Source organism: Nelusetta ayraudi, unplaced genomic scaffold (assembly GCF_046127955.1).
Source record: "Nelusetta ayraudi isolate G7.1 ecotype Tasmania unplaced genomic scaffold, CSIRO-AGI_Nayr_v1 ptg000061l, whole genome shotgun sequence".
Classification (NCBI taxonomy): domain Eukaryota; kingdom Metazoa; phylum Chordata; class Actinopteri; order Tetraodontiformes; family Monacanthidae; genus Nelusetta; species Nelusetta ayraudi.
The window spans coordinates 397,037-423,247 of NW_027466111.1; the positions used below are offsets into that span (position 1 = coordinate 397,037).

At 46.1% G+C, this 26,211-nt stretch overlaps 1 protein-coding gene across 1 annotated transcript in view; it reads left to right on the top strand.

Annotated features, from left to right (window-relative positions):
* Positions 1 to 26,211, top strand: part of ehbp1l1a (EH domain binding protein 1-like 1a) — a 31,752-nt gene that overhangs the window by 4,088 nt on the left and 1,453 nt on the right. Inside the window, exons 2-16 of the mRNA XM_076040402.1 lie at positions 4,685 to 4,742; positions 4,886 to 4,981; positions 5,051 to 5,104; positions 6,474 to 6,652; positions 6,878 to 7,026; positions 11,399 to 11,458; positions 11,543 to 11,648; positions 22,727 to 22,796; positions 23,044 to 23,213; positions 23,353 to 23,401; positions 23,519 to 24,031; positions 24,156 to 24,204; positions 24,569 to 24,612; positions 24,742 to 24,853; positions 25,705 to 25,804. Coding sequence (XP_075896517.1) covers positions 4,685 to 4,742; positions 4,886 to 4,981; positions 5,051 to 5,104; positions 6,474 to 6,652; positions 6,878 to 7,026; positions 11,399 to 11,458; positions 11,543 to 11,648; positions 22,727 to 22,796; positions 23,044 to 23,213; positions 23,353 to 23,401; positions 23,519 to 24,031; positions 24,156 to 24,204; positions 24,569 to 24,612; positions 24,742 to 24,853; positions 25,705 to 25,804 — 1,809 coding nt within the window. The remainder of the gene's footprint in view (positions 1 to 4,684; positions 4,743 to 4,885; positions 4,982 to 5,050; positions 5,105 to 6,473; positions 6,653 to 6,877; positions 7,027 to 11,398; positions 11,459 to 11,542; positions 11,649 to 22,726; positions 22,797 to 23,043; positions 23,214 to 23,352; positions 23,402 to 23,518; positions 24,032 to 24,155; positions 24,205 to 24,568; positions 24,613 to 24,741; positions 24,854 to 25,704; positions 25,805 to 26,211) is intronic.

Consider the following 26,211-nt stretch of genomic DNA (forward strand, 5'->3'; position numbering starts at 1 on the left):
AGAGTGCAGGTGTACAGCCTGATGGCTGCAGGCAGGAATGACCTGCGGTGGCTGCTCAGGCTCTCCACAGTGTGGTGCAGGGGGTGGGAGGTGTTGTCCACGATGGACGTCAGCTTGGACAACATCCGTCTGTCCGCCACCTCCTGGATGGAGTCCAGTGGACAGTCCAGGACGGTGAAGTCCAGGTGAAGTCCAGGACGGTGGAGTCCAGTGGACAGTCCAGGACAGTGAAGTCCAGGTGAAGTCCAGGACGGTGGAGTCCAGTGGACAGTCCAGGACAGTGAAGTCCAGGTGGAGTCCAGGTGAAGTCCAGGTGAAGTCCAGGTGGAGTCTCTCTAACCGATTGGACAGAGAGAGACACAACTTCATGGACATACCCATCGTCCCAGAGAGGCTCTCTGGTTCTGCACTGGCTTCAGTGCAAAGCCAAGAAGAGAGGGGACGAAGCTCTCCAGCTTTGTCCTCCTCGTGAGCCTCCAGCTCCCCCTCCTCGGCCCGCCAGTACAGCAGACAAGCTTGGTGCGAGCAGCTTCCCGCTGCCAGGGCTTGGTGCCAGTGGCTGTCCAAGCTCTCCGGGGAGCCAGGACGCCATGGTTCCGGGCGGGAGAGCTGGGATGTGTGTCCCCTGTTCCCCACGGGTGGGCTTCCCAGTTTCACCCGGGGTGCTGAGGAGCATTTCAAAGGGGTGCAGACTCCAGTTTGCTGCTGTCCCCCCCCCCCCCCCCCCCCCCAAGATTCTTTGGTGGAATTCATTCCTCGACACAGTGAGAGTCAGCTTGGGGTTTACAAGAGGAAAACTCTCTCTGTTACAGCAATGTGTGCATTACTTACCGTACAGAGTCAGTCAGTCAGTCAGTCAGTCAGTCAGTCGTCAGTCAGACTGGGAGGGGCTGGAATTTGCCCTATCCTGGATCTGCAGGCGCTGAACACATACGTGAAGAAATACAGGTTCAGAACGCTCGCTGGTGCACCTCTGCAGCGTCTGGTTGGCCAGGGCGACCGGGTCACCGCTGTCCATCTGAAAGAGGCGTACTTCCTCATTCCAGTCTGCCTCTATGGGCACCACGCTCTGCCTTTGGGGGCCGCCCTTTCAAACTACTCCAGAAAATGGTCTGGAGTTCCTGAAATCCTGCATTGCAAGGGCGAACCGTGAGGTGGGGACCAATGGAAAGGATGCATTTAACATGTAGTTTATGTAGTTCAGTCTATACAGTATGTATACAGTAAAGATGCCACTGCGTTTTAGTGACAGTTAACGATTTGCTCTCCCTTACAAACATGCTGGTTTGATGGTGAGACCCTGTGAGAAGGACCTTTGCAATATGCCTCAGTGTGACAGGCCACTGGTTGACATCAACAGTCAGACCTGCTTTCACTGCTAATCACTGCTTTCACTGCTAATCACTGCTTTCACTGCTAATCACTGCTTTCACTGCTAATCACTGCTAATCCCACAGTTTGAGCTGAATGTCTCGTTAGACTCATAAAACACTAAATTATTAGGCAAATAGTTAAAATATTGTTGTTGTTTTTTTTTTACCTAACTTAATAAACAGGAGTATAATCACTTTAAACACAACAAGACCTTCTTCTTCTTGATTTATTAATGTATTTATTTTTTAGCCCTTTGTGCAGTCAAAAGTCTGTGTCAAATGTGAACCAGCCAGACAACTGCCAGCCGACTCCCATAGACGACTTGAAACGACTCGACCGTCGACATTCTTCACAGAGTCCGGCACAATATTAACAAGGTGAACAATCAACAAGTCGTGTTGCCAAACATTTCATCATGTAGCGCAGCGGCCGCCAACCCTTTTACATCATTCAGTAATTAGATATATATTCATATATAATTATTAATATATAATGATATTTTATATAATTATGTAAATAAACGTGGAGCCACTGTGTACACGTTTGGAACTTTATTAGCAGCGTCCTCTTAACACGGCGACAACAACATTAAAAAAAAAATAAAAGTCTGCTCTGTTAAACTTTGCTTCCTTGTTCTTGGGAGTCGTGGACTCTTCCGTCTCCTCACTGGGCCTTTTCCTCTTTCCAAAGGCGCTCGCTTTCACTCGTGTTGCTCGCTAGCTCGCGGGTTTAGTCCAGCGGTAGCGTGTCAGGTGACCGAGACGAGCGCCTTGACGTGCGGTCATTTTTCAAAATAAAATTGTTCAGACTCAGGTCATGAAAGAAACGGGATTCATTTCACGCAAGTTAATTATTCTTTCTGTCCGGCCCGGTACCAAATGACCCACGGACCGGAAACCGGTCCGCGGCCCTGGGTGGTTAGGGACCCCTGACGTCGTGGCCCACTGCTGATATCTACACCCATAAAAAACAAAGACAGCAGTGGCTTTGGAGTTGAGTATCTATTTCGCCCTGAGCAGCCTCACTGTTTACCATGCAAGTTGTGCTCTGCGGGGACATGTTGGTGGGCCGGCAGCAGCACTCAGCCAGGGCTGTCACAAGTGGTGCAGCAGCTGTCGAGGTGCTGCTAAGCCTCGGCAAAGTTCACTGTGGTCTACGGCTATTTTGGTTTTGACCCCTACTTCAATTCTTCTCTCTTCGAACCACCGACAGCGCAGTGAATTTCAGACCAAATGCTGCGATCACACGGAGACGCAAATATCAGACGGCAAACTGCGGGTGGGTCCAGCGGAACCAGGGGAAGGGCGGTGGAACTTGGTGAAGGCCACCAGAGCGTTGAGAAAGTCACAGTAGTTGATCTGACTGTTCACTGACCTGATGCCCTGTCGAGAGAAGCAGCTGAGCTGGAGCTTTTTGCACAGCAGCAAACAGGATTGTAAGACCAGAGGTGGGCAAGCTATGGCCCGGGGGGGGGGCCGTATGTGACCTGTTGAGCTTTTTAATCCGGCCCGCCGAACTTGAAGAAAAGAAATGAATCGTCAGTCAGACAGCTGCATTTCATCCATCGTTGCAGTGTTTGCAGAGTCGTTTCAATAAAGAGCCAAACACCCTGGTGGTTCTGGGTGGTTCTGGGTGGTTCTAAGAGCTAAACACCCTGGTGGTTCTGGGTGGTTCTGGATGGTTCTGGATGGTTCTAAGAGCTAAACACCCTGGTGGTTCTGGGTGGTTCTGGGTGGTTCTAAGAGCTAAACACCCTGGTGGTTCTGGGTGGATCTGGATGGTTCTGGATGGTTCTAAGAGCTAAACACCCTGGTGGTTCTGGGTGGTTCTGGGTGGTTCTAAGAGCTAAACACCTTGGTGGTTCTGGGTGGATCTGGATGGTTCTGGATGGTTCTAAGAGCTAGACACCCTGGTGGTTCTGGGTGGTTCTAAGAGCTAAACACAATGGTGGTTCTGGATGGTTCTGGGTGGTTCTAAGAGCTAAAGACCCTGGTGGGGCTTCAAAGACACTGATGTGTTTTGCTTCACTCTCAGTTGACATTGCAGCAACATGTTTCCTACTGTCTCCTCCTATGAGGCGGCTCATGCACGCACGCAGCGTCAGTAAATCGGACTCTTTCTGCGTTTCCATGACAGTTTTTCGCAAAATAAAAGCGATATTCCTCGGATTTCGACAAAGTACAATTGCGATTTGCGGGCGTCTCCACTGAATGACGTGAAGCGCAGAAGCCGTAGTTTGTTTTGTTTTGTTTTTCCACAAACGCTCGTTCTGCTTTTCTCTTTTTACGACTTGTAAGAAATATTCCGTCTCCTCCTCCTCCTCCGTCCAATCAGAACGCGCCATTGTCGCTGGTCACGTGACCCCGCTGCCGTGTCAATGTGAAAAAAGAGAGTCAGAACCTGTTTGAGAGGTTCTTCCTGTCTCCTGTCTCCATCACCAGGTTTCTTATTGCCATATTCAGGCTTTGCACAATTCTAAGGTGATGGAAACGCATGAAGTGAAACTGCTACCAAGACTTTGGGTGAATTCCAATTCCTCCCCCAACCCTCAATCTCAACCCTCAATCTCAAGAATGCGCGCTCCTGCGAGGTGCAAGTGCTGTCCCGATTCTCAGAAGGTCCAGTTGAGGGAGGAGTTTAAGGGCTGTATCGCCCTCAATATTGAGATTCTCCGGCACCACCCTTGGCAGTCAGGGCTACCCAGAAGGCATTGCGTATGCGAGCTACAAATGGAAGTATTTTCTTAGTTAATAAAGATATAAATATTACCAAACCATTGTATTGTCTTACTTTAAGACTTTTTGATGGATTATTGACATCGTTGTTGCGTAACATTTTTTTTTTTTTTTTTACTTTACGATGTTTGTCAGCCGGACCGGCGGTCCTGGCTTCACGTTACTGGTGTACATCGTTGTGTAGCGAAGGAGGACTTCTTCGTCGTCGTCGTCGTCTTCTTGACAGACTGGACGTAGCTTTGGCGTAAGGCCGCCCCCCACAGTCTGAAGACGTAACTGCACTTAAGGGGTGTCCCATTTCTAAGCCCTTACACTTATTTTTGAGGGCCAAGATTGAGGGCCAAAGATTGAGGGTTAAGGGCGAGGGTTGAGATTGAGGAGTTCAGGGAGGAATTGGAATTGGCCCTTGGTAGTTTGTGGCGACAGAGGAGCGGATCTCCTCAGTACGACTCCAGCAAAATCCTAACAATGATCTTGGAAACGTCATTTTATCGTTACATCGCACCGAACATGTGAATGAGGTCATGTGATGGTGTTGACTCCAACGTAAACACTGTTTTTTGCTGTTGTCCCAGGCACCCGGACAAACTGAGGGTGGTGTGGATCAGGAGGAACAGGCGTCACATGACCAAGGTCAGGCTGAGTATTGCAGAAGCCACTGTGCAACACGTTCAAGGCTCCTACAATAAAACTTTGATTCTTGCACGTTTCCTCCATTCAAGTGTGGGGGGGGAAAAAATTCAAATTGCGTTTCCTGTCTTTGTGGTTTGCGGCAGCCCCACACCTGGCAACCGGGGATCACAAACCCCCACAGAGGCCTGGTCCTCTGGCAGCTTCCTGAGAACCTGGACATCACAGTCACTCTCTTTAAGGTATGAAGAGAAGCATGTCCTTGGTCACGTGACACGTCTAAGACGTGACAACATTCCTCTGGTCGCCAGGAGCCCAATGCAGAGGAGTACGAGGACAAGGAATGGACCTTCGTCATTGAAAATGTGAGTCTGCTGCGTCTCTCTTGTGATGCAAAGTGAGAGCTCACTGCTTACTGGACGTGAGTAAACTACGTGCTAATCAGATTCTACGGTGTAGCATGGGTTATGATCATTAAGCAATACTTATGATTTGGAAATCAGCAGTGAGTTACTGGATCAAAGTCCAACTCAACCCTAGTGGTCATGATTGACAGTCCAGAACCTTCCACCTCCTGGATCTCCATCAGGCTAAAATAACTGTTTTAATGTTTGGTTGTTCTTTTATCAGTGCTAGTTTTTAGCACCGCGTGTTTGAGGATTATACTTCTTCTTCATGATGCACTTTGAGTGAGCGCTAGTACATCTGCGTGGATACGATGACAAATATGCACGCGAGCCAATGGGAATTCATTCATTTTCCATTCACTTTCCATACCCGCTTAGTCCCGAGCTCAGGGTCTCGGGGGTCTGCTGGAGCCTCTCCCAGCTGTCTTAGGGTGAAGGCAGGGTGACACCCTGGACCAGTCCCAGTTCATCGCAGGGCCACATAGAGACACACAACCATTCACACTCACATGCACATCTATGGAGAATTTAGAACGTTCCATTGACCTCACATGCATGTTTTTGGAGTGTGGGAGGAAGCCGGAGAACCCGGAGAGAACCCACGCAGACACGGGGAGAACCCGGAGAGAACCCACACAGACACAGGGAGAACCCGGAGAGAACCCACACAGACACAGGGAGAACCGCGAGAGAACCCACGCAGACACGGGGAGAACCCGGAGAGAACCCACGCAGACACGGGGAGAACCCGGAGAGAACCCACACAGACACGGGGAGAACCCGGAGAGAACCCACACAGACAAGGGGAGAACCGCGAGAGAACCCACGCAGACACGGGGAGAACCCGGAGAGAACCCACACAGACACGGGGAGAACCGCGAGAGAACCCACGCAGACACGGGGAGAACCCGGAGAGAACCCACGCAGACACAGGGAGAACCGCGAGAGAACACACGCAGACACGGGGAGAACCCGGAGAGAACCCACACAGACACGGGGAGAACCCGGAGAGAACCCACGCAGACACAGGGAGAACCCGGAGAGAACCCATGCAGACACAGGGAGAACATGCAGACTCCACACAGGAAGGTCCCAGGTCCGGGCCCCGGAATGGAACCCCCGACCTTCTTGCTGTGAGGCGGCAGCGCTGACCACTGCGCCACCGTGTGGCCCCCAATGAGAATTGTTGTGGAAATTCAATTTTTCACTTGTCTTAAGGCCTGTTGATGTAAAACTCTACACTTCAGGTATTTTTATTTTTTCTATTGTTAACGGGAATGTGGTGTGTTGAGTTGAGGCCGGACCCTCTGCTGACCTGCACTGTTAGGTGACAAAGCGCCGGAGGAAGGTGTTGGCCTCCGGGGACATCAACATGAAGGAGTTTGCCAGCGCAGCACAGTCTCAGCACCACGTGACGCTGCAGCTCCAACCAATGACCAGCAAGGTGGTGGAGGTCCAGCTGAGACTCACCCTGTCCTGCCTGCTGCTCAGAGAAGGCAAGGCCACGTGAGTCATGAACGCAGCAGCCCTGACCCTGACCCTGACCCTGACCCTAACCCTAACCCTGACCCTAACCCTGACCCTGACCCTAACCCTGACCCTGACCCTAACCCTGACCCTAACCCTGACCCTGACCCTAACCCTGACCCTGACCCTGACCCTGTTGGTGTTTGGAGGCCGTCGACGGCCCGTCCACCGACCCGCTGATGATGTCGTGTGCTGTGTTGACAGAGACGAGGACATGCAGAGCTTGGCCAGTCTCATGAGCATGAAACAGAGTGACGTGGGAAACTTGGACGACTTTGACGACGGTGACGATGAGGCTGTGGAGGACAGAAGGTCCGGCGGCCTCGGGTCCGGACCGGCTGCTCTGCTCACTGGTGAGGTTGAGAAGACACTTGAGGAGCACTTGAGGGTTTATCATGAATCTAAGGGCCCTGTTTGGTTCCGACTAAACCAAAACAGTCCCTGGTGCCGACCTTTTGGGCCGGTGTCAATACAAACCAGCGAACTCTGGTCCGGAGCAAACAGCCGGTCTGAGACCTGGCCAGAGAAGAAGAACACGTTGGACACCAATCGACAAGGAATGCATGATTAAATGAGATGAATATGAAAAAAAAAATAAATAAATAAATAAATAAAGAAATAGATAAAAACAAAAAATAGAGAAGGAAAGGCAAAATATAAAATATAAACAGAGGAAGCAAACATTTGGCTGAGCTCGTCAAGACAGAGGCTGTGCACTCCAACAGATGCGGTTAACATGGAATTCAATAATAAACATGGATCCCAGATGACCGCTAAGTGGGGGTCCAGTGGGTGCATTCTTGACTTTCAGAAGAAGTTTCAGAACCGCATCCCAGACAGAGAAGAATGTTTCCCTGCCCGACTTATAAAAAACAGCTAAAGGTTCCGAATTGCAATCTGCAAACCATCTTTTATTTCTTCTTCTCTTCCTCTATCAGCCTCTCCGAGTGACTGGAAAGCACTGAGTCTTCCAGCCTCCTCTTCTGGCCGTCACTCCTCCTCCTCCTCTGCTCCTCGCTCCTCCTCATCTTCTGGCCGTCACTCCTCCTCCTCCTCTGCTCCTCGCTCCTCCTCATCTTCTGGCCGTCACTCCTCCTCCTCTTCTGCTCCTCGCTCCTCCTCCTCCTCTGCTCCTCGCTCCTCCTCTTCTGCTCCTCGCTCCTCCTTGTCTTCTGGCCGTCACTCCTCCTCCTCTTCTACTCCTCGCTCCTCCTGTCCCCCTCCACTCTCACTTCCTCACCCCACGCTGCCCAGATCTTCCACCACCTCAGTGGAGATCTCAGGCTCAGCCCTAAGCCGGCCCACCAGCCTCCCCTCAGCCCAGGAGACAGGTACGGCCCAGAGGGAACCTCTCAGTTAGGCCTCTCAGCCTCCACTGTGGATTCAATTGAATGAAACTGTACTGAACAGAACTAAACTAAGCTAAGCTAAACTAAACTAAACTAAACTAAACTAAGCTAAGCTAAGCTAAGCTAAGCTAAGCTCAACTCAACTCAACTCAACTCAACTCAACTCAACTCAATATAACCTGATTAGGACATTTAAGTTACATTAACACACTGTCACCTACAATCACTTGACTTGACTTTTATTGCCGTTGTGCTTTTAAAACAACGAAATTCAGAGTTCAACTCCCTGGGTACACAGTAAAACACATACAGTACTTCCTTCCCTTGCTGTGTGTTTCTACCCCTTCCTTCCCGTCTGTCCCCTCTGTCTGTCCACTCTGTCTGTCCCCTCCAGCCCTCTGGCAGAGTGAATGGACTCCTCCCAGATGTCAAGGCCCTCCTGCTCTGCCGGCTCTGTCCACCATGTTTCTGCAGCCCTCTGCCAGTGACCCCGTGCAGCCTGCTGCTCCCAGTAAAAAGCAGAACACAGAGCTCCAGTGTCACGCTGACAGCTGATAACCTGCTGCATGCCTGCCCCTGCTGCAAACTCCCTTGATTTCATTTCCGATTCCAGTTCCTTTCCTTCAATTCCACGCCGTCGCTCGAGGAGAGGAACGATGCAATATTGTCGCACCAACCATCCACATCCAAAGATGCTGCGATGGTGAAACGATGTGTGAGACGATAGTGAGACCGGAGCTCTTGGCTCACCGGTCATAGTGTCACCAGTGTGAAAAACCCGCCACAGTGTTGGTGTGGGCTACTTTTTTGTTCTTTATGACCGCGATGTGCACCACAAAACTCTACGGCAGACCTCTGGGCAAAGTACGGCCCGCGGGCCACATCCGGCCCGCTGCGTGTCTCTGTCCGGCCCGCGTGAGGCCGATTCAGGTCTGTCATGTGGCCCTTTGCAAAAAGTAATTGGCCACCCCTCCTCTAGGGGGAGCCCTATAGACATAAACAGTGTCAAAAAAAAAAAGAAAAGAAAAAAAAACAGAAGAGGTGACTGACGTGTGTAGTTCCCATTTAACTTGATGAAATGAAACTTGATGAAACTCGATGAAAAAAAATACTGTTTGGAGTCGGATACGAAAACATGTAGCAGCACATTTGCATAATGTGCAAAACATTCACAATAACTTGAAACCCTCAGCGCTCATCAGTGTGACAACTCTAAAACAAAGTTGTTTGTTGTTTTATTTATTTTAGATGAACATCTAAAATAAATGAGGACATGCATTTATTTTAGTACCCCTATTTGCAGCCTGGTATTATGTAACATTATATAATACGATAATAACATTATATAATACCAGGCTGCAAATAGTGAGTCTAGATGCTTTTTCTCATTCTTTTCGTTGTTTTAATGAAGTAACAAATGAAACAACGCGCCCCTTCTGGCCAGAAACGGGACTGCACTTCTGATCAGATTTTATGCAAATCAATAAATGAATGAATTAATTGCAGACACAGATATTCACGTTACCTTTTTGCCACGTCTTTCACTGGAACTCCATCAGTGGTCATGCTTACTAGTAGGGATGTACCATTACCAATGCTGGTATCGGCATCGATACCCGATACTGGGGTTGAGTTCTCTACTCGCACTCGTTGAAAAAGGTGCCGATAACACGACGCCGATACCGGTTGCATCTGCATGTACATAACATGTTTGTTAAGGAATGTTGTTCAAATCACACAACATCTGTAGAGAAAGAATCAACGGTAACGGTATCGGTGAGCGCCGATCATCGGACACAAACTCCGTAAACTACTAACGAGCAAAGTTTCATCAACAACCCCCACAGGAAATTGCCAGCTGAGCACGGACAGTTTTGTCAGCATGCAGTAACAAAAAAATGCAGTTGTGGTTCTGGGTCTCAGGGGGCGGAGTCTGTACCCTCTCGCCATTCGGCCACCTCCACCAACGCTTCCACGTGCGTCACTTTCAGAAGCGTCTCAGAAGCGTAAAAAATGCGATTGCCAACTGCGTCATTGACTCGTTCAGGCGGGAAATGAATGACTGGAAAGCACGGTGAACGAATCCTTTTTATTGCACTGATTCGAGTGATTCAAACCAGTGCACCATAAGGAACCACTTATCAAAGTACTTGCACAGTTTAACACTGCCTGTCCTGCACGTCGACACTAAAACAAGCTTCTGCCCCCTGCAAGGCTCTCACGCTAACGCTAACGCTAACGACGGCTTTTGATTTTGGCTTCAGAAAGAATTGCAAAAAAAAGTGGCTCACTGATTCCGTCCCCGTCATCCCGCTGCTACGTCTTGTCATTCGCCAGCGTCCTCCTCTCTGTCCACCGGTCGGAGCGCCCGGATCGACCCCACAGATCACATGACATCATCCTCTTCTTCTGTGAACTCTGCTTCTGCTCTCGTGTCTTCCGGACATCCTCCGCCTCCTCTCCTCCCTCAGATCTTTACATCTCAAACTACCGTAGCGCTCTCCAGTGGCCAAGATGCAGGTACACAGTGACAATGAGCAGTGCGCGAAGCTAATATTCAGTATTCAGGGCGGTGGGGTGAGAGGCGTCCCGTCCAGAAGTGTGGGCTTGCAGAGTTAAAACCGAAAACCGCTGTCATCGAAAGAAAACAAAACTGTCCTTACATTGAAAAATACATTGAAAAAATATGAAGAAAATATGAAAAGATTGTGCAAAAAAAAAATACAAATGCTACATTACAATACAAGCCTTCCAATGTCAATGTTCCTTTTTAAATTTCACTTTTTTCCCATGCTAACATTTTAGCTTCAGTGCCAAGCATTTTATTTTCAGTGCCAAAGTTAAAGTCATAATTTTGGCCCCATAGAAAAGCAGAATGACATTCCTGCATGCGTACAGACAGAACGCTACACATGTGCTCCGGTAGAGCTGAACGGCTCAGAGCTGAACGGCTCAGAACTGAACGGCTCATAGCTGAACGGCTCAGATCTGAACGGCTCAGAACTGAACGGCTCAGAGCTGAACGGCTCGGAACTGAACTGCTCGGATCTGAACGGCTCAGAACTGAACGGCTCGGAACTGAACTGCTCGGATCTGAACGGCTCGGAGCTGAACGGCTCGGAGCTGCACGGCTCAGAACTGAACGGCTCAGAGCTGCACGGCTGAGAACTGAACGGCTCAGAACTGAACTGCTCGGATCTGAACGGCTCGGAGCTGAACGGCTCAGAGCTGAACGGCTCAGAACTGAACGGCTGAGAACTGAACGGCTGAGAACTGAACCGCTCAGATCTGAACGGCTCAGGGCTGAACGGTTTTCATCCCGAGCCTTCAGATTTCACTATATTCACCCGTTTGTTACTTTTCTCTTGTTTCTTAGAATATAAAAGACAGTTGAGCACGTTGAGAGAAGAGGAGAGCCCGGTCACCGCCTCTAACAGTGAGTGTGTGTATTCAGTGTGTGACTGAGTCACCATCGCTATCTGCTACACAGCTAACTTAATATTTCTGCATATTATTTAAGCTCTCAACCCCTCAGTTGCAGTCATTGGTTGGCCAGAGCCGCTCGAGACTCAACCACAGAGAGCAGACGCACACGTTGGTATTGAGAGTGGCAAGGCAGCTCCTGGGTGAGTCACAATGAAATATTACTGGTTGTTTGTTTTTTTTGCATGTGTGGTCACAAATGCCTTCGATATCTCTATATTAATCCAAAGTGTATTGATTAGATGCGTATGCAAAGTTTTTGTTTTTAAATAAAGTTTGCAAAACTGTTTTTTCACTGTGAATCACCGTCGTCCGTCCGTACTGGCGCCCCCTGGCTGCTGTCACACTCCATTGCTTACGCACGCAAGAGTTTTGTGCGAGAACTGGGGAGACCCGCAGCCATCACAGGCCACACACACACACACACACACACACACACACACACACACACACACACACACTGTGAAACTAAAGGTTGAATTTGATGTATCTATATAAACACAGAGGGGTTTTTGTGATCTTCTGTTTTGTGTGACTTTCAACCAACAGCAACTTAATGACTAACTGTCAAAAACTGTGCATGAACTTTGGTTGGAAGAATGCACTTTTTAAACTGGAGGGGTAGAAATGAGTGAGATACCAGTTAGCGCTGGTCTTGTCCCACTATTGTTTTAATCTTACATTATTTTGCGAAACCTACATGACTCAAACTAAATGTGTTAATAAATGCATGTTTTAACCCTCTGGTGTAATAAAAACATGTTCAGACATTTAGAGACTTTTCCCTTAGCTGCAGTATAAAAACAATTTATGTTAAACAAAAAGCTGTTGTAAATTCTATGCACCTCTAACTTAAAAAAAAAAAAAAAAAACTTTCTTCTTTTCCCACTTTCATAAATGACAAATATATAATATAGAATAAATAAAAGAGAAATTATTATTTTTTGGTGCATGTAAATCAGTGGAGTTCCTAAAAACTCCCTCAATATATTTCAATCAGTGTCTTTTGTTACTATTTGTGCTACTTGTTACTATTTGATAGTATTCAAGCTGAGATGACACAAACATGGCAGGGGACCTGAAAAAAAAAATATATAACGCGACTCAATGGTTAATTGTGTTTCCAATTGTAAATGTGACGAGTGACTGTAACGTTTCATGTATCTTCTCTTTAGATATGAAAAACCTACATCAGTACAGTCATCAAGTCTAGTGGTTGAAGGTGCAACAGAGCCTCTCCTTTGTGCTCAGATGCAAACTGTTGGCAAAGAGTTGAATAAACCACCAGCAGATCAAACCATCGTGTGGGAGGAGCTACCAGAGTCATGCACTGCACAATGTTCTATCAGCAGTTCCTCACCACAGGTCAGCCTGGACCCATCAAAGTCCAGTTCCCCCATAAAGAGTGAGTCTTCCACGGCTTTGGAAACTAATGGAAACATCACGAGAGAAACGGAGGCTGGAGAGAAGAGTCTGTCGTCGACGCGGAAAACAGGTGGAGCGATTTGTGAGTTTGCTGCAACTGACCCTCCTCTTCTGTGTAGTGGGTGTGTTTTGGAAAAAACATCAAGTAAAGATGAGAAAGTGAACCACGAGGAAACTCTTCACCCTCAAAGACATTCAGATTCTGAAGGAACGATGAATGAGAAGGAGATGGAGGAGATGATTGAGGTCATACCATCGTGGCCCAGAGAGGCCAGTCGTCAGGGGTTCACCTCTGAGAAACCATACAGTCTTTATCATCATGGAACAAATGTGCTTGATTTTTATTTTGGATGTCCGAGCAGATCAAAAGTTCCTGGTTTGCCTTCTGTCTATGAAATGGCATCTGTACCATGGCTGTACCATGAAGAACCAATTCTAGAGAAGCCACTTGGGAGGGAACTTTCATTGGACATTCCGTCAAGCATGGAGAGCGAAATCAAACTCAGTTGTCCAATGCAATCCTGCATACGAGGCATCCCATCCATTATCCAGCCAAATGAAGGGCACTGCGTATCCAACACGGAGCACTCGTCATCCTCTCTCTCTGAACCACCCGACTGCATCGAGGTTCACGCCAGAAATGAAAGTTTGAGAAAAAAGTCGGCCAAAGATCGCAAACTCCAAGCGACGCAATCATTGGCAGACACAAACATTGTGGAACATGGAATCTATAATAATGACGCGTCGATTGCAGTTCCTGCCCTACTATGTCCAGAACCACCTTGTGTCAGTGGAGTATCATTTACAATGGACCCATCAACAAGCAACGCCAAGTTTAGTTGCATCAACCTTATTCCGACATGCCCGGCTACTGTGAGTATTGCTGGATTTCCTTCAAAGCAAAAAACTGATGGTAAATCCTGGAACACCATGCAACCACTATTGTGGCACAGCGAAATAAAGGAGAAGCCTTTGGTCTTCAGTAGCCCAAAACTCATCCAAAAATCATCCATCTTTGGTTTCCCCTCTCTACATAAACTAGATGTGAGCACAAATATGGTTAGTCCTTCAAACACGTGCTCAGAACCGTCATGGAAACCAGAATCTCCTCCAACCTTTTATGCAGAGGAACTGATAATGAGTAAGGAGCCGATATTCAGTCCAAGAATGAAAGAAAAGCACCTGTCACTTGCTGGAAGTGAAGAACAAACAAGAGAAGAAACAATGTTTTTACTTGCGCCAGCTTGCCCTCTAAAAGCACAGACATCAGGACTTCCCTCTTATTTGGATCCTCTCAATGTGCATCAATTACCAAATATCACCAAACTTCGACCACTGAGCCCCCAGGTTTCCAAAATACCAGGCTTCTCCTCCATTGCTGGAAATCTAAGTGTGGAATGGGCAACGGAAAAGTCAACACTTATTAAGAGACTTCCAGAAGAGATTGTTGTTTTTGAGTACGTACATGACAACACGACATTAATGAAGAACGTTTCCCATATATCGTCCTGCCCAAAAATATCAAGCATGCCTGGTTTCCCATCAATTCTGAATGCCCAAGACATTTCTTCTGGACTAAATGTTGCTAATATCCTGCCTTTGTGTCCCAGATTTACCTCAATTCCTGGATTTGCATCAGTTGTACAATGCTTTGAAGAGGGTTGGGTTACAGCACATGGTCCGTTCATGCTGAGGCCACAAAAGAAAATTCTCTCTTGGATTTACAACACACAGGTTAACTTTGAGAAATCAAACATGTTTGCATTTGTTACTTCTTGTCCAAGAGCATCAAAGATTCCAGGCTTCCCCTCCAACCCTCAGTCCAGTATGCTAAGTCTTGCTCAAGTTTGTCCCAAAGAGTCGAGTTTGCTCGGATTTGCAACCATTGGAGAGGTTTCAGATTTCCGGTGGTATTTCGCACCACTAACTTTGTGTTGTGATTCATTGAAGAAAGAATGCATCATATTGAGTCCAAATATAGACGCAGAAACTGTGAAGAAGATGTCGGACTTGCGACCATCTTGTCCAGAAGCTTCCAAGGTCTATGGCTACCCCTCTGCTCCACTGACTAAATCCAAATGGATGTTCAATATGACAAGTTTTGCACATTGTTGCACATGCGCTTCAAGTATTGAAGGGTTTGGATCCCTATCGCTAACCCAAAGTACAGAGTGGCCAAATAAAGCAGAATCAGTTTTGCTGAAGCCGCAGACAAAGACAACTGAGATTCTGCCTCCTTTGAGACAAAACCAACTTCATGACCACAAAATGAACAACATGGTGGCGTTAGCGCCAGTCTGTCCAAAAGAGGCCAGAGTAAGTGGCTTTCCCTCTGCCCAAGTTGCAACCAGACCACCTAGTATGGTCAGCTTATACTCATCTGCTCCACGCATCTCAAGTGTCCCAGGTTTTCCCTCTCTACATAAACTAGGTGTGAGCACAAATATGGTTAGTCTTTCAAACACGTGCTCAGAACCGTCATGGAAACCAGAATCTCCTCCGACTTCTCATGCAGAGGAATTGATAATGAGTAAGGAGCCGATATTTAGACCAAGAATGAAAGAAAAGCACCTGTCACTTGCTGGAAGTGAAGAACAAACAAGAGAAGAAACAATGTTTTTACTTGCGCCAGCTTGCCCTCTAAAAGCACAGACATCAGGACTTCCCTCTTATTTGGATCCTCTCAATGTGCATCAATTACCAAATATCACCAAACTTCGACCACTGAGCCCCCAGGTTTCCAAAATACCAGGCTTCTCCTCCATTGCTGGAAATCTAAGTGTGGAATGGGCAACGGAAAAGTTAACACTTATTAAGAGACTTCCAGAAGAGATTGTTGTTTTTGAGTACGTACTTGACAACACGACATTAATGAAGAACGTTTCCCATATATCGTCCTGTCCAAAAATATCAAGCATGCCTGGTTTCCCATCAATTCTGAATCCCCAAGACATTTCTTCTGGACTAAATGTTGCTAATATCCTGCCTTTGTGTCCCAGATTTACCTCAATTCCTGGATTTGCATCAGTTGTACAATGCTTTGAAGAGGGTTGGGTTATAGCACATGGTCCGTTCATGCTGAGGCCACAAAAGAAAATTCTCTCTTGGATTTACAACACACAGGTTAACTTTGAGAAATCAAACATGTTTGCATTTGTTACTTCTTGTCCAAGAGCATCAAAGATTCCAGGCTTCCCCTCCAACCCTCAGTCCAGTATGCTAAGTCTTGCTCAAGTTTGTCCCAAAGAGTCGAGTTTGCTCGGATTTGCAACCATTGGAGAGGTTTCAGATTTCCGGTGGAATTTCGCACCACTAACTTTGCGTTGTGATTCATTGAAGAAAGAATGCATCATATTGAGTCCAAATATAGACGCAGAAACTGTGAAGAAGATGTCGGACTTGCGACCATCTTGTCCAGAAGCTTCCAAGGTCTACGGCTACCCCTCTGCTCCACTGACTAAATCCAAATGGATGTTCAATATGACAAGTTTTGCACATTGTTGCACATGCGCTTCAAGTATTGAAGGGTTTGGATCCCTATCGCTAACCCAAAGTACAGAGTGGCCAAATAAAGCAGAATCAGTTTTGCTGAAGCCGCAGACAAAGACAACTGAGATTCTGCCTCCTTTGAGACAAAACCAACTTCATGACCACAAAATGAACAACATGGTGGCGTTAGCGCCAGTCTGTCCAAAAGAGGCCAGAGTAAGTGGCTTTCCCTCTGCCCAAGTTGCAACCAGACCACCTCGTATGGTCAGCTTATACTCATCTGCTCCACGCATCTCAAGTGTCCCAGGTTTTCCCTCTCTACATAAACTAGGTGTGAGCACAAATATGGTTAGTCTTTCAAACACGTGCTCAGAACCGTCATGGAAACCAGAATCTCCTCCGACTTCTTATGCAGAGGAACTGATAATGAGTAAGGAGCCAATATTTAGACCAAGAATGAAAGAAAAGCACCTGTCACTTGCTGGAAGTGAAGAACAAACAAGAGAAGAAACAATGTTTTTACTTGCGCCAGCTTGCCCTCTAAAAGCACAGACATCAGGACTTCCCTCTTATTTGGATCCTCTCAATGTGCATCAATTACCAAATATCACCAAACTTCGACCACTGAGCCCCCAGGTTTCCAAAATACCAGGCTTCTCCTCCATTGCTGGAAATCTAAGTGTGGAATGGGCAACGGAAAAGTCAACACTTATTAAGAGACTTCTAGAAGAGATTGTTGTTTTTGAGTACGTACATGACAACACGACATTAATGAAGAACGTTTCCCATATATCGTCCTGCCCAAAAATATCAAGCATGCCTGGTTTCCCATCAATTCTGAATCCCCAAGACATTTCTTCTGGACTAAATGTTGCTAATATCCTGCCTTTGTGTCCCAGATTTACCTCAATTCCTGGATTTGCATCAGTTGTACAATGCTTTGAAGAGGGTTGGGTTACAGCACATGGTCCGTTCATGCTGAGGCCACAAAAGAAAATTCTCTCTTGGATTTACAACACACAGGTTAACTTTGAGAAATCAAACATGTTTGCATTTGTTACTTCTTGTCCAAGAGCATCAAAGATTCCAGGCTTCCCCTCCAACCCTCAGTCCAGTATGCTAAGTCTTGCTCAAGTTTGTCCCAAAGAGTCGAGTTTGCTCGGATTTGCAACCATTGGAGAGGTTTCAGATTTCCGGTGGAATTTCGCACCACTAACTTTGCGTTGTGATTCATTGAAGAAAGAATGCATCATATTGAGTCCAAATATAGACGCAGAAACTGTGAAGAAGATGTCGGACTTGCGACCATCTTGTCCAGAAGCTTCCAAGGTCTACGGCTACCCCTCTGCTCCACTGACTAAATCCAAATGGATGTTCAATATGACAAGTTTTGCACATTGTTGCACATGCGCTTCAAGTATTGAAGGGTTTGGATCCCTATCGCTAACCCAAAGTACAGAGTGGCCAAATAAAGCAGAATCAGTTTTGCTGAAGCCGCAGACAAAGACAACTGAGATTCTGCCTCCTTTGAGACAAAACCAACTTCATGACCACAAAATGAACAACATGGTGGCGTTAGCGCCAGTCTGTCCAAAAGAGGCCAGAGTAAGTGGCTTTCCCTCTGCCCAAGTTGCAACCAGACCACCTCGTATGGTCAGCTTATACTCATCTGCTCCACGCATCTCAAGTGTCCCAGGTTTTCCCTCTCTACATAAACTAGGTGTGAGCACAAATATGGTTAGTCTTTCAAACACGTGCTCAGAACCGTCATGGAAACCAGAATCTCCTCCGACTTCTTATGCAGAGGAACTGATAATGAGTAAGGAGCCAATATTTAGACCAAGAATGAAAGAAAAGCACCTGTCACTTGCTGGAAGTGAAGAACAAACAAGAGAAGAAACAATGTTTTTACTTGCGCCAGCTTGCCCTCTAAAAGCACAGACATCAGGACTTCCCTCTTATTTGGATCCTCTCAATGTGCATCAATTACCAAATATCACCAAACTTCGACCACTGAGCCCCCAGGTTTCCAAAATACCAGGCTTCTCCTCCATTGCTGGAAATCTAAGTGTGGAATGGGCAACGGAAAAGTTAACACTTATTAAGAGACTTCCAGAAGAGATTGTTGTTTTTGAGTACGTACATGACAACACGACATTAATGAAGAACGTTTCCCATATATCGTCCTGCCCAAAAATATCAAGCATGCCTGGTTTCCCATCAATTCTGAATCCCCAAGACATTTCTTCTGGACTAAATGTTGCTAATATCCTGCCTTTGTGTCCCAGATTTACCTCAATTCCTGGATTTGCATCAGTTGTACAATGCTTTGAAGAGGGTTGGGTTACAGCACATGGTCCGTTCATGCTGAGGCCACAAAAGAAAATTCTCTCTTGGATTTACAACACACAGGTTAACTTTGAGAAATCAAACATGTTTGCATTTGTTACTTCTTGTCCAAGAGCATCAAAGATTCCAGGCTTCCCCTCCAACCCTCAGTCCAGTATGCTAAGTCTTGCTCAAGTTTGTCCCAAAGAGTCGAGTTTGCTCGGATTTGCAACCATTGGAGAGGTTTCAGATTTCCGGTGGAATTTCGCACCCTCTGCAAGAAAGCTTTGCATTGAATATACAGATATGCCAACTGCAACCGCATGCAATGATATCCTTTTTAAAATGGAGATCCCGCACGAGGAGACCGTACTGTTTAAGAAGAAGCATCAGTGGTCTGAAGGGGACATGAAGTCCATGGTAGCAATGGTCTCATCCTGTCCTAAGTTGACTGGAATCTATGGTTTGGCCTGCTTGTCTCAATGGAACTCATCAGAGAAAGATCCAGGACATTTTCGCTGTTCTAGTGCCACAAAACATACTAAAGAGTTCTTGGATTCAGGTGTTCTCTCACCACCTGTCAACAGACTGAGCACACCGTCTATAAATGGTGAGACAACGGTTGTAAGAAAATGCTTATTCATTTTCAATGTTTTTTTTTTTTTTAGATGTTTTATTACATAATGCGTTTACTTTTATGACAGAGGAAACATTCAGTGGGCGTGCAAAGAAAAACATAGACCTTTGTGTTGGTGAAAGGTAAGCAGAAGAATCGTCACTTTGTTGCATGGCTACGACCTGGAGTGTTCACATGACAATATTTTGCTTGATACATTTTTAGGCTTAATCTCGGACTTTTATATCAAATTTCAAAAATTCCTCTGAGCTCCCCTCAAAATCCCCATTTGTCTTTTTAAGCAATTTGCAGTTTGAGAAGATAGCAGCAGAAGAACACCAGCCAGTAAAGAATTCACCAGACACAGCAGATTGTGCTAAGAGCTTGGGTTGGGAAATTCTAGAGCCAGGCAGAACAGTTAAAGTAAAGCAGATGAAATCGTCTTTGTCAGCCAAAGAGGACGTGTCAGGATTAGTTGTGTCCATATTGGGTGTTTTTCACAAAGGGTAAGTTTAAGACTGACCACATGACATCAGTGCATGCCGCTTAACAAGTAACAATTTAATGATTGACTGTCTCAGTTAAATTACTGACTGAAGTGGAGATGCGTATTACTTTTTATGTTGGCTTTGTCCAAGTCAAATTATTTTGTTACAAAATGTCTTCCTTAGATTTTGCTTTCTCTCAATAGTTTAGCATTGGACAAATCCATTGCATTGCATTGCAGAGATTCAGATATAATTCACTCACTTTAGTATTCACTTCTTACAGTTATGAAACCGTAGCGTCCATTTTGGGGCCACCATCCTCTATCACATCAAAAGTGGATGACCAAGACGTGGCTGTGTCCTCTATGGATTCCAGAGACTTGGCATCGACACCTTCCGTTGAGTTTTTCTCTCATTTGGTGCAAAGAAATGCTTGTGAGCAGGAACAAGAGGGTCATTGTAAAATAAGTTTCTCGAAAGATTTAATAGCAAATCCAGTGAGTGCTGAGCCTCACGTGCAGGAATTAAAAGAGGATGGAACGCAGTCCCAACCACCAGGTTGTCAGAGCAGAAGTTCTTTGATGGCTTCAAGCGTGAGAAAGTTGTCCTCCCTCCAAGAAACCGATGTATCAAAAATCAGCCACAAAGAGCTCAGTGGTAATGGGGCAACACTCGCTCATTGTCGTGAAAAGGAACAATCAATCAAAGGGAAGCTCACCGGTCCGACGTCGGTGAACAATAAAAGTGTGTTAGTGAGACACCCTATCACAGCAGCAGAGGATAGCGTTAGAGCCGTGTCACCTTTTCTGGAAGTGGATAACATGAGGTGAGTGAGTGGTTATGGTGTGCGTTTGATGGACACATTTCTCTTGTTAGCTCAAGAGTGAAAAGAATTGGCATGCTCCTTTATTTGTGGAAGATCTGTGGACCGTATTCACAGGACATGCATTTGCAACCCACCAAGTTAGTGTACAGATAGTGCACTGCACAGATAGCAAGTCTTTGTTTGCCAGTAGTGTGCGTGCTTACCTTGATTATCATCAATGTACTGTTTAATAAAGTACTTGTAGCCCTTTGTTTGGTTCCTTTTGGCAATGCTGACATTGTATCCTGACCATTATTTCATTTAGTCCAAAGGAACTGGTTGGGGAGAACCCAGATTTGTGTGTTAGTTGGCAATAGTTTCAAATGCAGACTCGCTTGCTTTGCCATGCTCGAGATACCCATCCTGTGGATAAGGTCCATGCACTGCATTGTGAAGTGGTGTGATGTTCTATTTTTTAGGGTTAAGTGTCTTGCGCTGTGTTTGCCATGGATTGAATTAGTCACATGATGCATGTTTGATCCACGAATTGACTGTCTTGTGCGTTTTATATCAAGCACACTATTTGATCTTTGTCTTGCCAGCATGATGGATTGTGGATTGAAGAATTTTCCGGAAAATAAGCAGGTCAAAAATAAGTTCTGAAGTTTTTCCTTTCTTTTCTTAAGCAAAGAACAATCAGGCATGGAAGGAACGTCTGACACTTCACTGCAGCCTCCATCAAATCTGTCACTGACGGATGCACACTTCCAGTGTTCTAGTACAGTTGGACCACAGACTGATTTTGCTGCCTGTCGACGAGGCAGGAAGTCCAAGGAAACTTCTCCTGAACTCCAAAAGCGAGCATGCAATGAGGAAAGATATGCTTTTCCTGTCAGACCACTCAGAAGGAAGGACAGTTTAGCATCACAGCGTACAGAAAACAGCCGTGATTCAAGTAAATGTTCCACCGTCCATTTCTCTGGTGGTCGCTTCAGACAGAGTTCAGAAGCTGAAACATCAAAAGAAGTTGTCCAACCTCATCTTTTGAAAAGAGAAGACGCTTCCTTTTCTAAAATGCCGGACATGCAACATAACACTGGGACGCGTTTTCATGTCGATTTTCCAGAGAAAAGCTTAAGATCTTCTCACTCGCCAGTACCTAAACCAAGGACGAAGAAACATCCTAGTGGTTTATTTGTGGATGATGATGTGACTCATGACGTACCAGCTGATTGTCTCCCCACTGACCAGGAATCAGACCAACAGGATGGACAATTAATCCTGCCTGTTCCATTACCTCGAGCCAAAAAACGACTCAGCGCTTCTTATTCAGCAAGCATCCAATATGAATATGGATCGCCCATTGAACAAAATGAAGCATCTCTGAACAACACAACAGCTATTCCGACGTCTAACGAGACAACGGAAGACTTGACGTCCCCGAACTGCGCCGTGATCTCTGGAGGATGTGCCTCAAACCAAGGTGGAGGAGACTGCTCATCCGAAGTGGAGAGGGAGGTCCTTGCAGCGATGGCAGAGGAGTTCTCGTACTCTGACTCACAAGAAGACAAAGAAAGAGCAGGAGATGAAATCATTGAAGGCTGGTCCTTGACAGATCAGTGTGGTGTCATTGACCACTTTGAGCAGGATGCCGTGCCTGGACTGCCCGACGTTGATAAAGTTCTGGAGGACGATGTTGACAAGTCTTTTGCTGGCGATGATTGGCTTTGCATAGCAGTTGACAAAGATGTTGAACTGGAATCGAAAAACGAAGTGAAGTGCGAAGAGGTAGACTTTGGATTTGTGTCTATAGATGTAGCTGCTGGTTCTTTGCAGGATGAAAGGTAAGATTGCTGATTGAGGTGTTGGACTTACTGCACTGTAACTGGATAGAACTATGATAGATGACGATGTATTTCCATATTTATCTTCTTATAACACGTCTTCCCTTTTAACTAGTTTCCATGCATTGAAACAAACAAAAACTTGATTACATTTTGATGCAGTTTTTGGGTGGTGTAGTCGTTTTCCAGTGTATTGAATTTGTGCTCTGTGTTTGTGTTTTTACAGGCAAAATGATGGTGTTGGCCTCAAACTTAATGAACCAGAAACTCAAAAATCACCTGCAGATGGTGCTAAAGTATGTTATCAGTTCACTTGGTGTTATTTCGATTATATAAACTGAATCAAATTGATGATGTATGTAATAAACAGATGTTGGTGGACAAATTTCTACTGCCTTATTGCCTCCACAATAATGTCTCCAGCTGAAATAACTTTTCTTTGTCTTCTGCTGATGTCCTGTCATTTGCAGACATTGGCCACTAAAAAAAAAAAGAAAGATCTTTTTTTGCTTCCTAAAACCATTTTATTTGTGTGTGTTGTAGTTGATGTCGTTGGCCTCTCCCAGCTTGGTTACTTCCAGTCAGTCTCTCCTGGAATGGACTCAGGAAGTCACAAAGTGTCACAAGGCGGTGAAGATCACCAACTTCAGTACATCCTGGAGGAACGGCCTCGGCTTCTGCGCCATCTTACATCATTTCCATCCAGAAAAAATGTAGGTAAAAAATGACATATATGTATGTATATATATGTATATATATATATATATTCAAAAGCATTCATGATGGGCCAACTCAGTCTGCATTGTAAATAATATTCCTGTTTTCTGAATTTCCTGTCACTTATTTGTGTAGTAACTACCAAATGCTAGACCCCTATGACATCAAGCAAAACAACAAAAAGGTGACGTGTCATTAAAACTGTTTTTTTTTTTTTTTTTTAAAGTTAGCCCCCCCCCCATCCTCCAATCGTATTGTATAATAATTCCCCATATGATCCTCTCTTTTCTTTATTTTTTAGGCATTCGATGGATTCCATGAACTCGGCATTTCCAGACTCATGGACCCCTCGGACATGAGCTTGCCACCAGTGCCTGACCAGCTCATTGTCATGACCTACCTGAACCAGATCCGCACCCATTTCATGGGCCAGGAACTGAGCGTGCTCCACATAGAGAAGGACAGCGGTGAGTCCAGCTACGCGGTCGCGGCTGACAAGCGGGAGAGTGAAGACGACCTGGAGACCAACATCCGTTACTGTGCTCAGAAGCTCCAGGAGGGAGGGCTGAGTCTGGAGTCAGTTGGAGGTACAAGCAAGAGGGACAGCGGGTCCAGTCGGGATGTGGTCCCACCTCCCAGAGCCAAATGGCAGCGGGCGGCTGGATCAGGTGGGGCTCCGCCGGCACCCGTCGCCCCTCCTAGGGTTCAGCTTTTTTCCAAATCGAGTTTTTTCCGCGTCAAAGACGCCGACCTGGTCAAGAAGCGTCGGTCGCAGAAGAGAAGTGGATCAGCGGAGGACGGGAGCGCATCACCAGTAGGACGACGCCCTGGTGTTTTCTCTTGTTTGCTTTTTTTTTACATTTAATCTTAACGTTTTTGGGTTTTTTTTTTCCACACAAAGTAAAAGGCTTCTCTTTGTCTTCTCTTTTCTTTTTCAGGACATTGCAGGACAAGAGGCTGCAGTTACAAGGAAGAAGTCGGAAATGCGTGAGTTGGACCCAGAAAAGTTCCCGATGCAGAAGTCAGAATAGATTTAAAGATTTCTATTTGTCACATGTCACATTCCACAGCAGTGACATGTTGGTGTGGCAGAACCAGGCGTGATTGTGCGTTAAAAGCAATAAAGTGTAATTTTTTTTTTTTTTTTTAAATGTAAAAAAAAAAAAGCCAAGTTAAAGTATCAACAGCAATAGTAATAACATAGTAATAGTGCAATCATAAAAGAGCAGTAGTGCAGTATAACATAATAAACATAGACACTTATTTCAATGACTACTCTAATGAGTATTGGAGGAACATTTTTAGCTGTTTTTTTGTATCATGATGCAGTTTATTTTTTCTGTCTCCACAGTCGAACCCGAGTCTCTGGTTGAAGAGGGAAAAACAGACGGCCAGGTAATCCAGTCCTGGTTTGTCCAGTGTTGATGACTGCTTCGATGAAAACAGAGTTCTCTTCAGTTTGTGCCCAAATGGTGATGCAAAAACAACCCCTATTTGTCTGTTTACTGTGTTGCTGTACGCTAGGACCCCAGTCAGTACGTGCTGAATCAGATCGACGCACTGGAGGCCGAGCAGAACCACATCGACAACCGAGCAGCTGTGGTGGAGAGGAAACTCAGAAACCTCCTTGAAACAGGTACCTGTATCACAATCTGTTGCAGCTACAAAGCTAGCCTAGCACCGCTAGTAAGGGTCTCTCTGTTGCAGCTACAAAGCTTAGCCTAGCACCGCTAGTAAGGGTCTCTCTGTTGCGGCTACAAAGCTTAGCCCAGCACCGCTAGTAAGGGTCTCTCTGTTGCGGCTACAAAGCTAGCCTAGCACCGCTAGTAAGGGTCTCTCTGTTGCGGCTACAAAGCTAGCCTAGCACCGCTAGTAAGGGTCTCTCTGTTGCGGCTACAAAGCTAGCCTAGCACCGCTAGTAAGGGTCTCTCTGTTGCGGCTACAAAGCTTAGCCTAGCACCGCTAGTAAGGGTCTCTCTGTTGCAGCTACAAAGCTTAGCCTAGCACCGCTAGTAAGGGTCTCTCTGTTGCAGCTACAAAGCTAGCCTAGCACCGCTAGTAAGGGTCTCTCCCTACGTGTAGCAGTTTACGCGACAATGAGCGGAATCTTACCTGGGTGTGCGCCACTGACCTAAGAGATTGAAGGAAGGCTAACGGAATTTGGTGACTCACCCAGCCAGGCTAAAGTGACGCCGTGCTCGTCTTGGCCACGTCTCTCGGCGTTTGGCCTGGTGGATCCGTGTCGAGTGTTGAGGTCCAGTTAACGGTTCAGTTTGGTTTTTTGTTTTTTAAGAAAGGTGTATTTACAATGTCTCTTCGTTGTGGGTCTCAGAAGCTGTGTTTCCATGACCCCTAGAATTGCGCGAAACCTAAATATGGCCATAAAAACCGGTGATGGACACAGCTCCACTTGGAAAAACCTCTCAAATATTGTCAGCAGTCGTCGGCGTAGGCGTGTCGCTGACGTCATGGTTGTTTTCCCTGCAGGCAGCGACAGTGTGGAGGAGGAGCGACTCATACAGGAGTGGTTCACGCTGGTCAATAAGAAGAATGCGCTAATCAGGAGACACGATCACCTGCAACTGCTGTAAGACATCCCATAATTAGACACACCATTGGACAGGTTGGACAGTGCAGAGAGCAAAGAGATTGAATCGGAAGCCGGAGGGCTTTGCAGACTGGAGTTCTTCGGAAGGAGTCGTTCGGATTTCACCCGACATTCCAAGACTCCAAGTTATTTTCCACATTTGTCACTCGGACTGCAGTGGTTTGCATACACGTGTACACTCACTGTGAAAAGTGTGTATTGAGGTGTGTTTGTTCCACTCGAAAAGGAACCCGACTGGACCCCATCTTTTAAAAATCACTTCATTGTCAGTCAGGGTTTCCATCAGTTTGTTTCCATTTGATAAAAAAAAAATTGAACCATTTGACGAGACAGAACAACACTGGGACTGTAAGAAGTTGGGAAAAAAACCACAAAGTGGTTCTTAA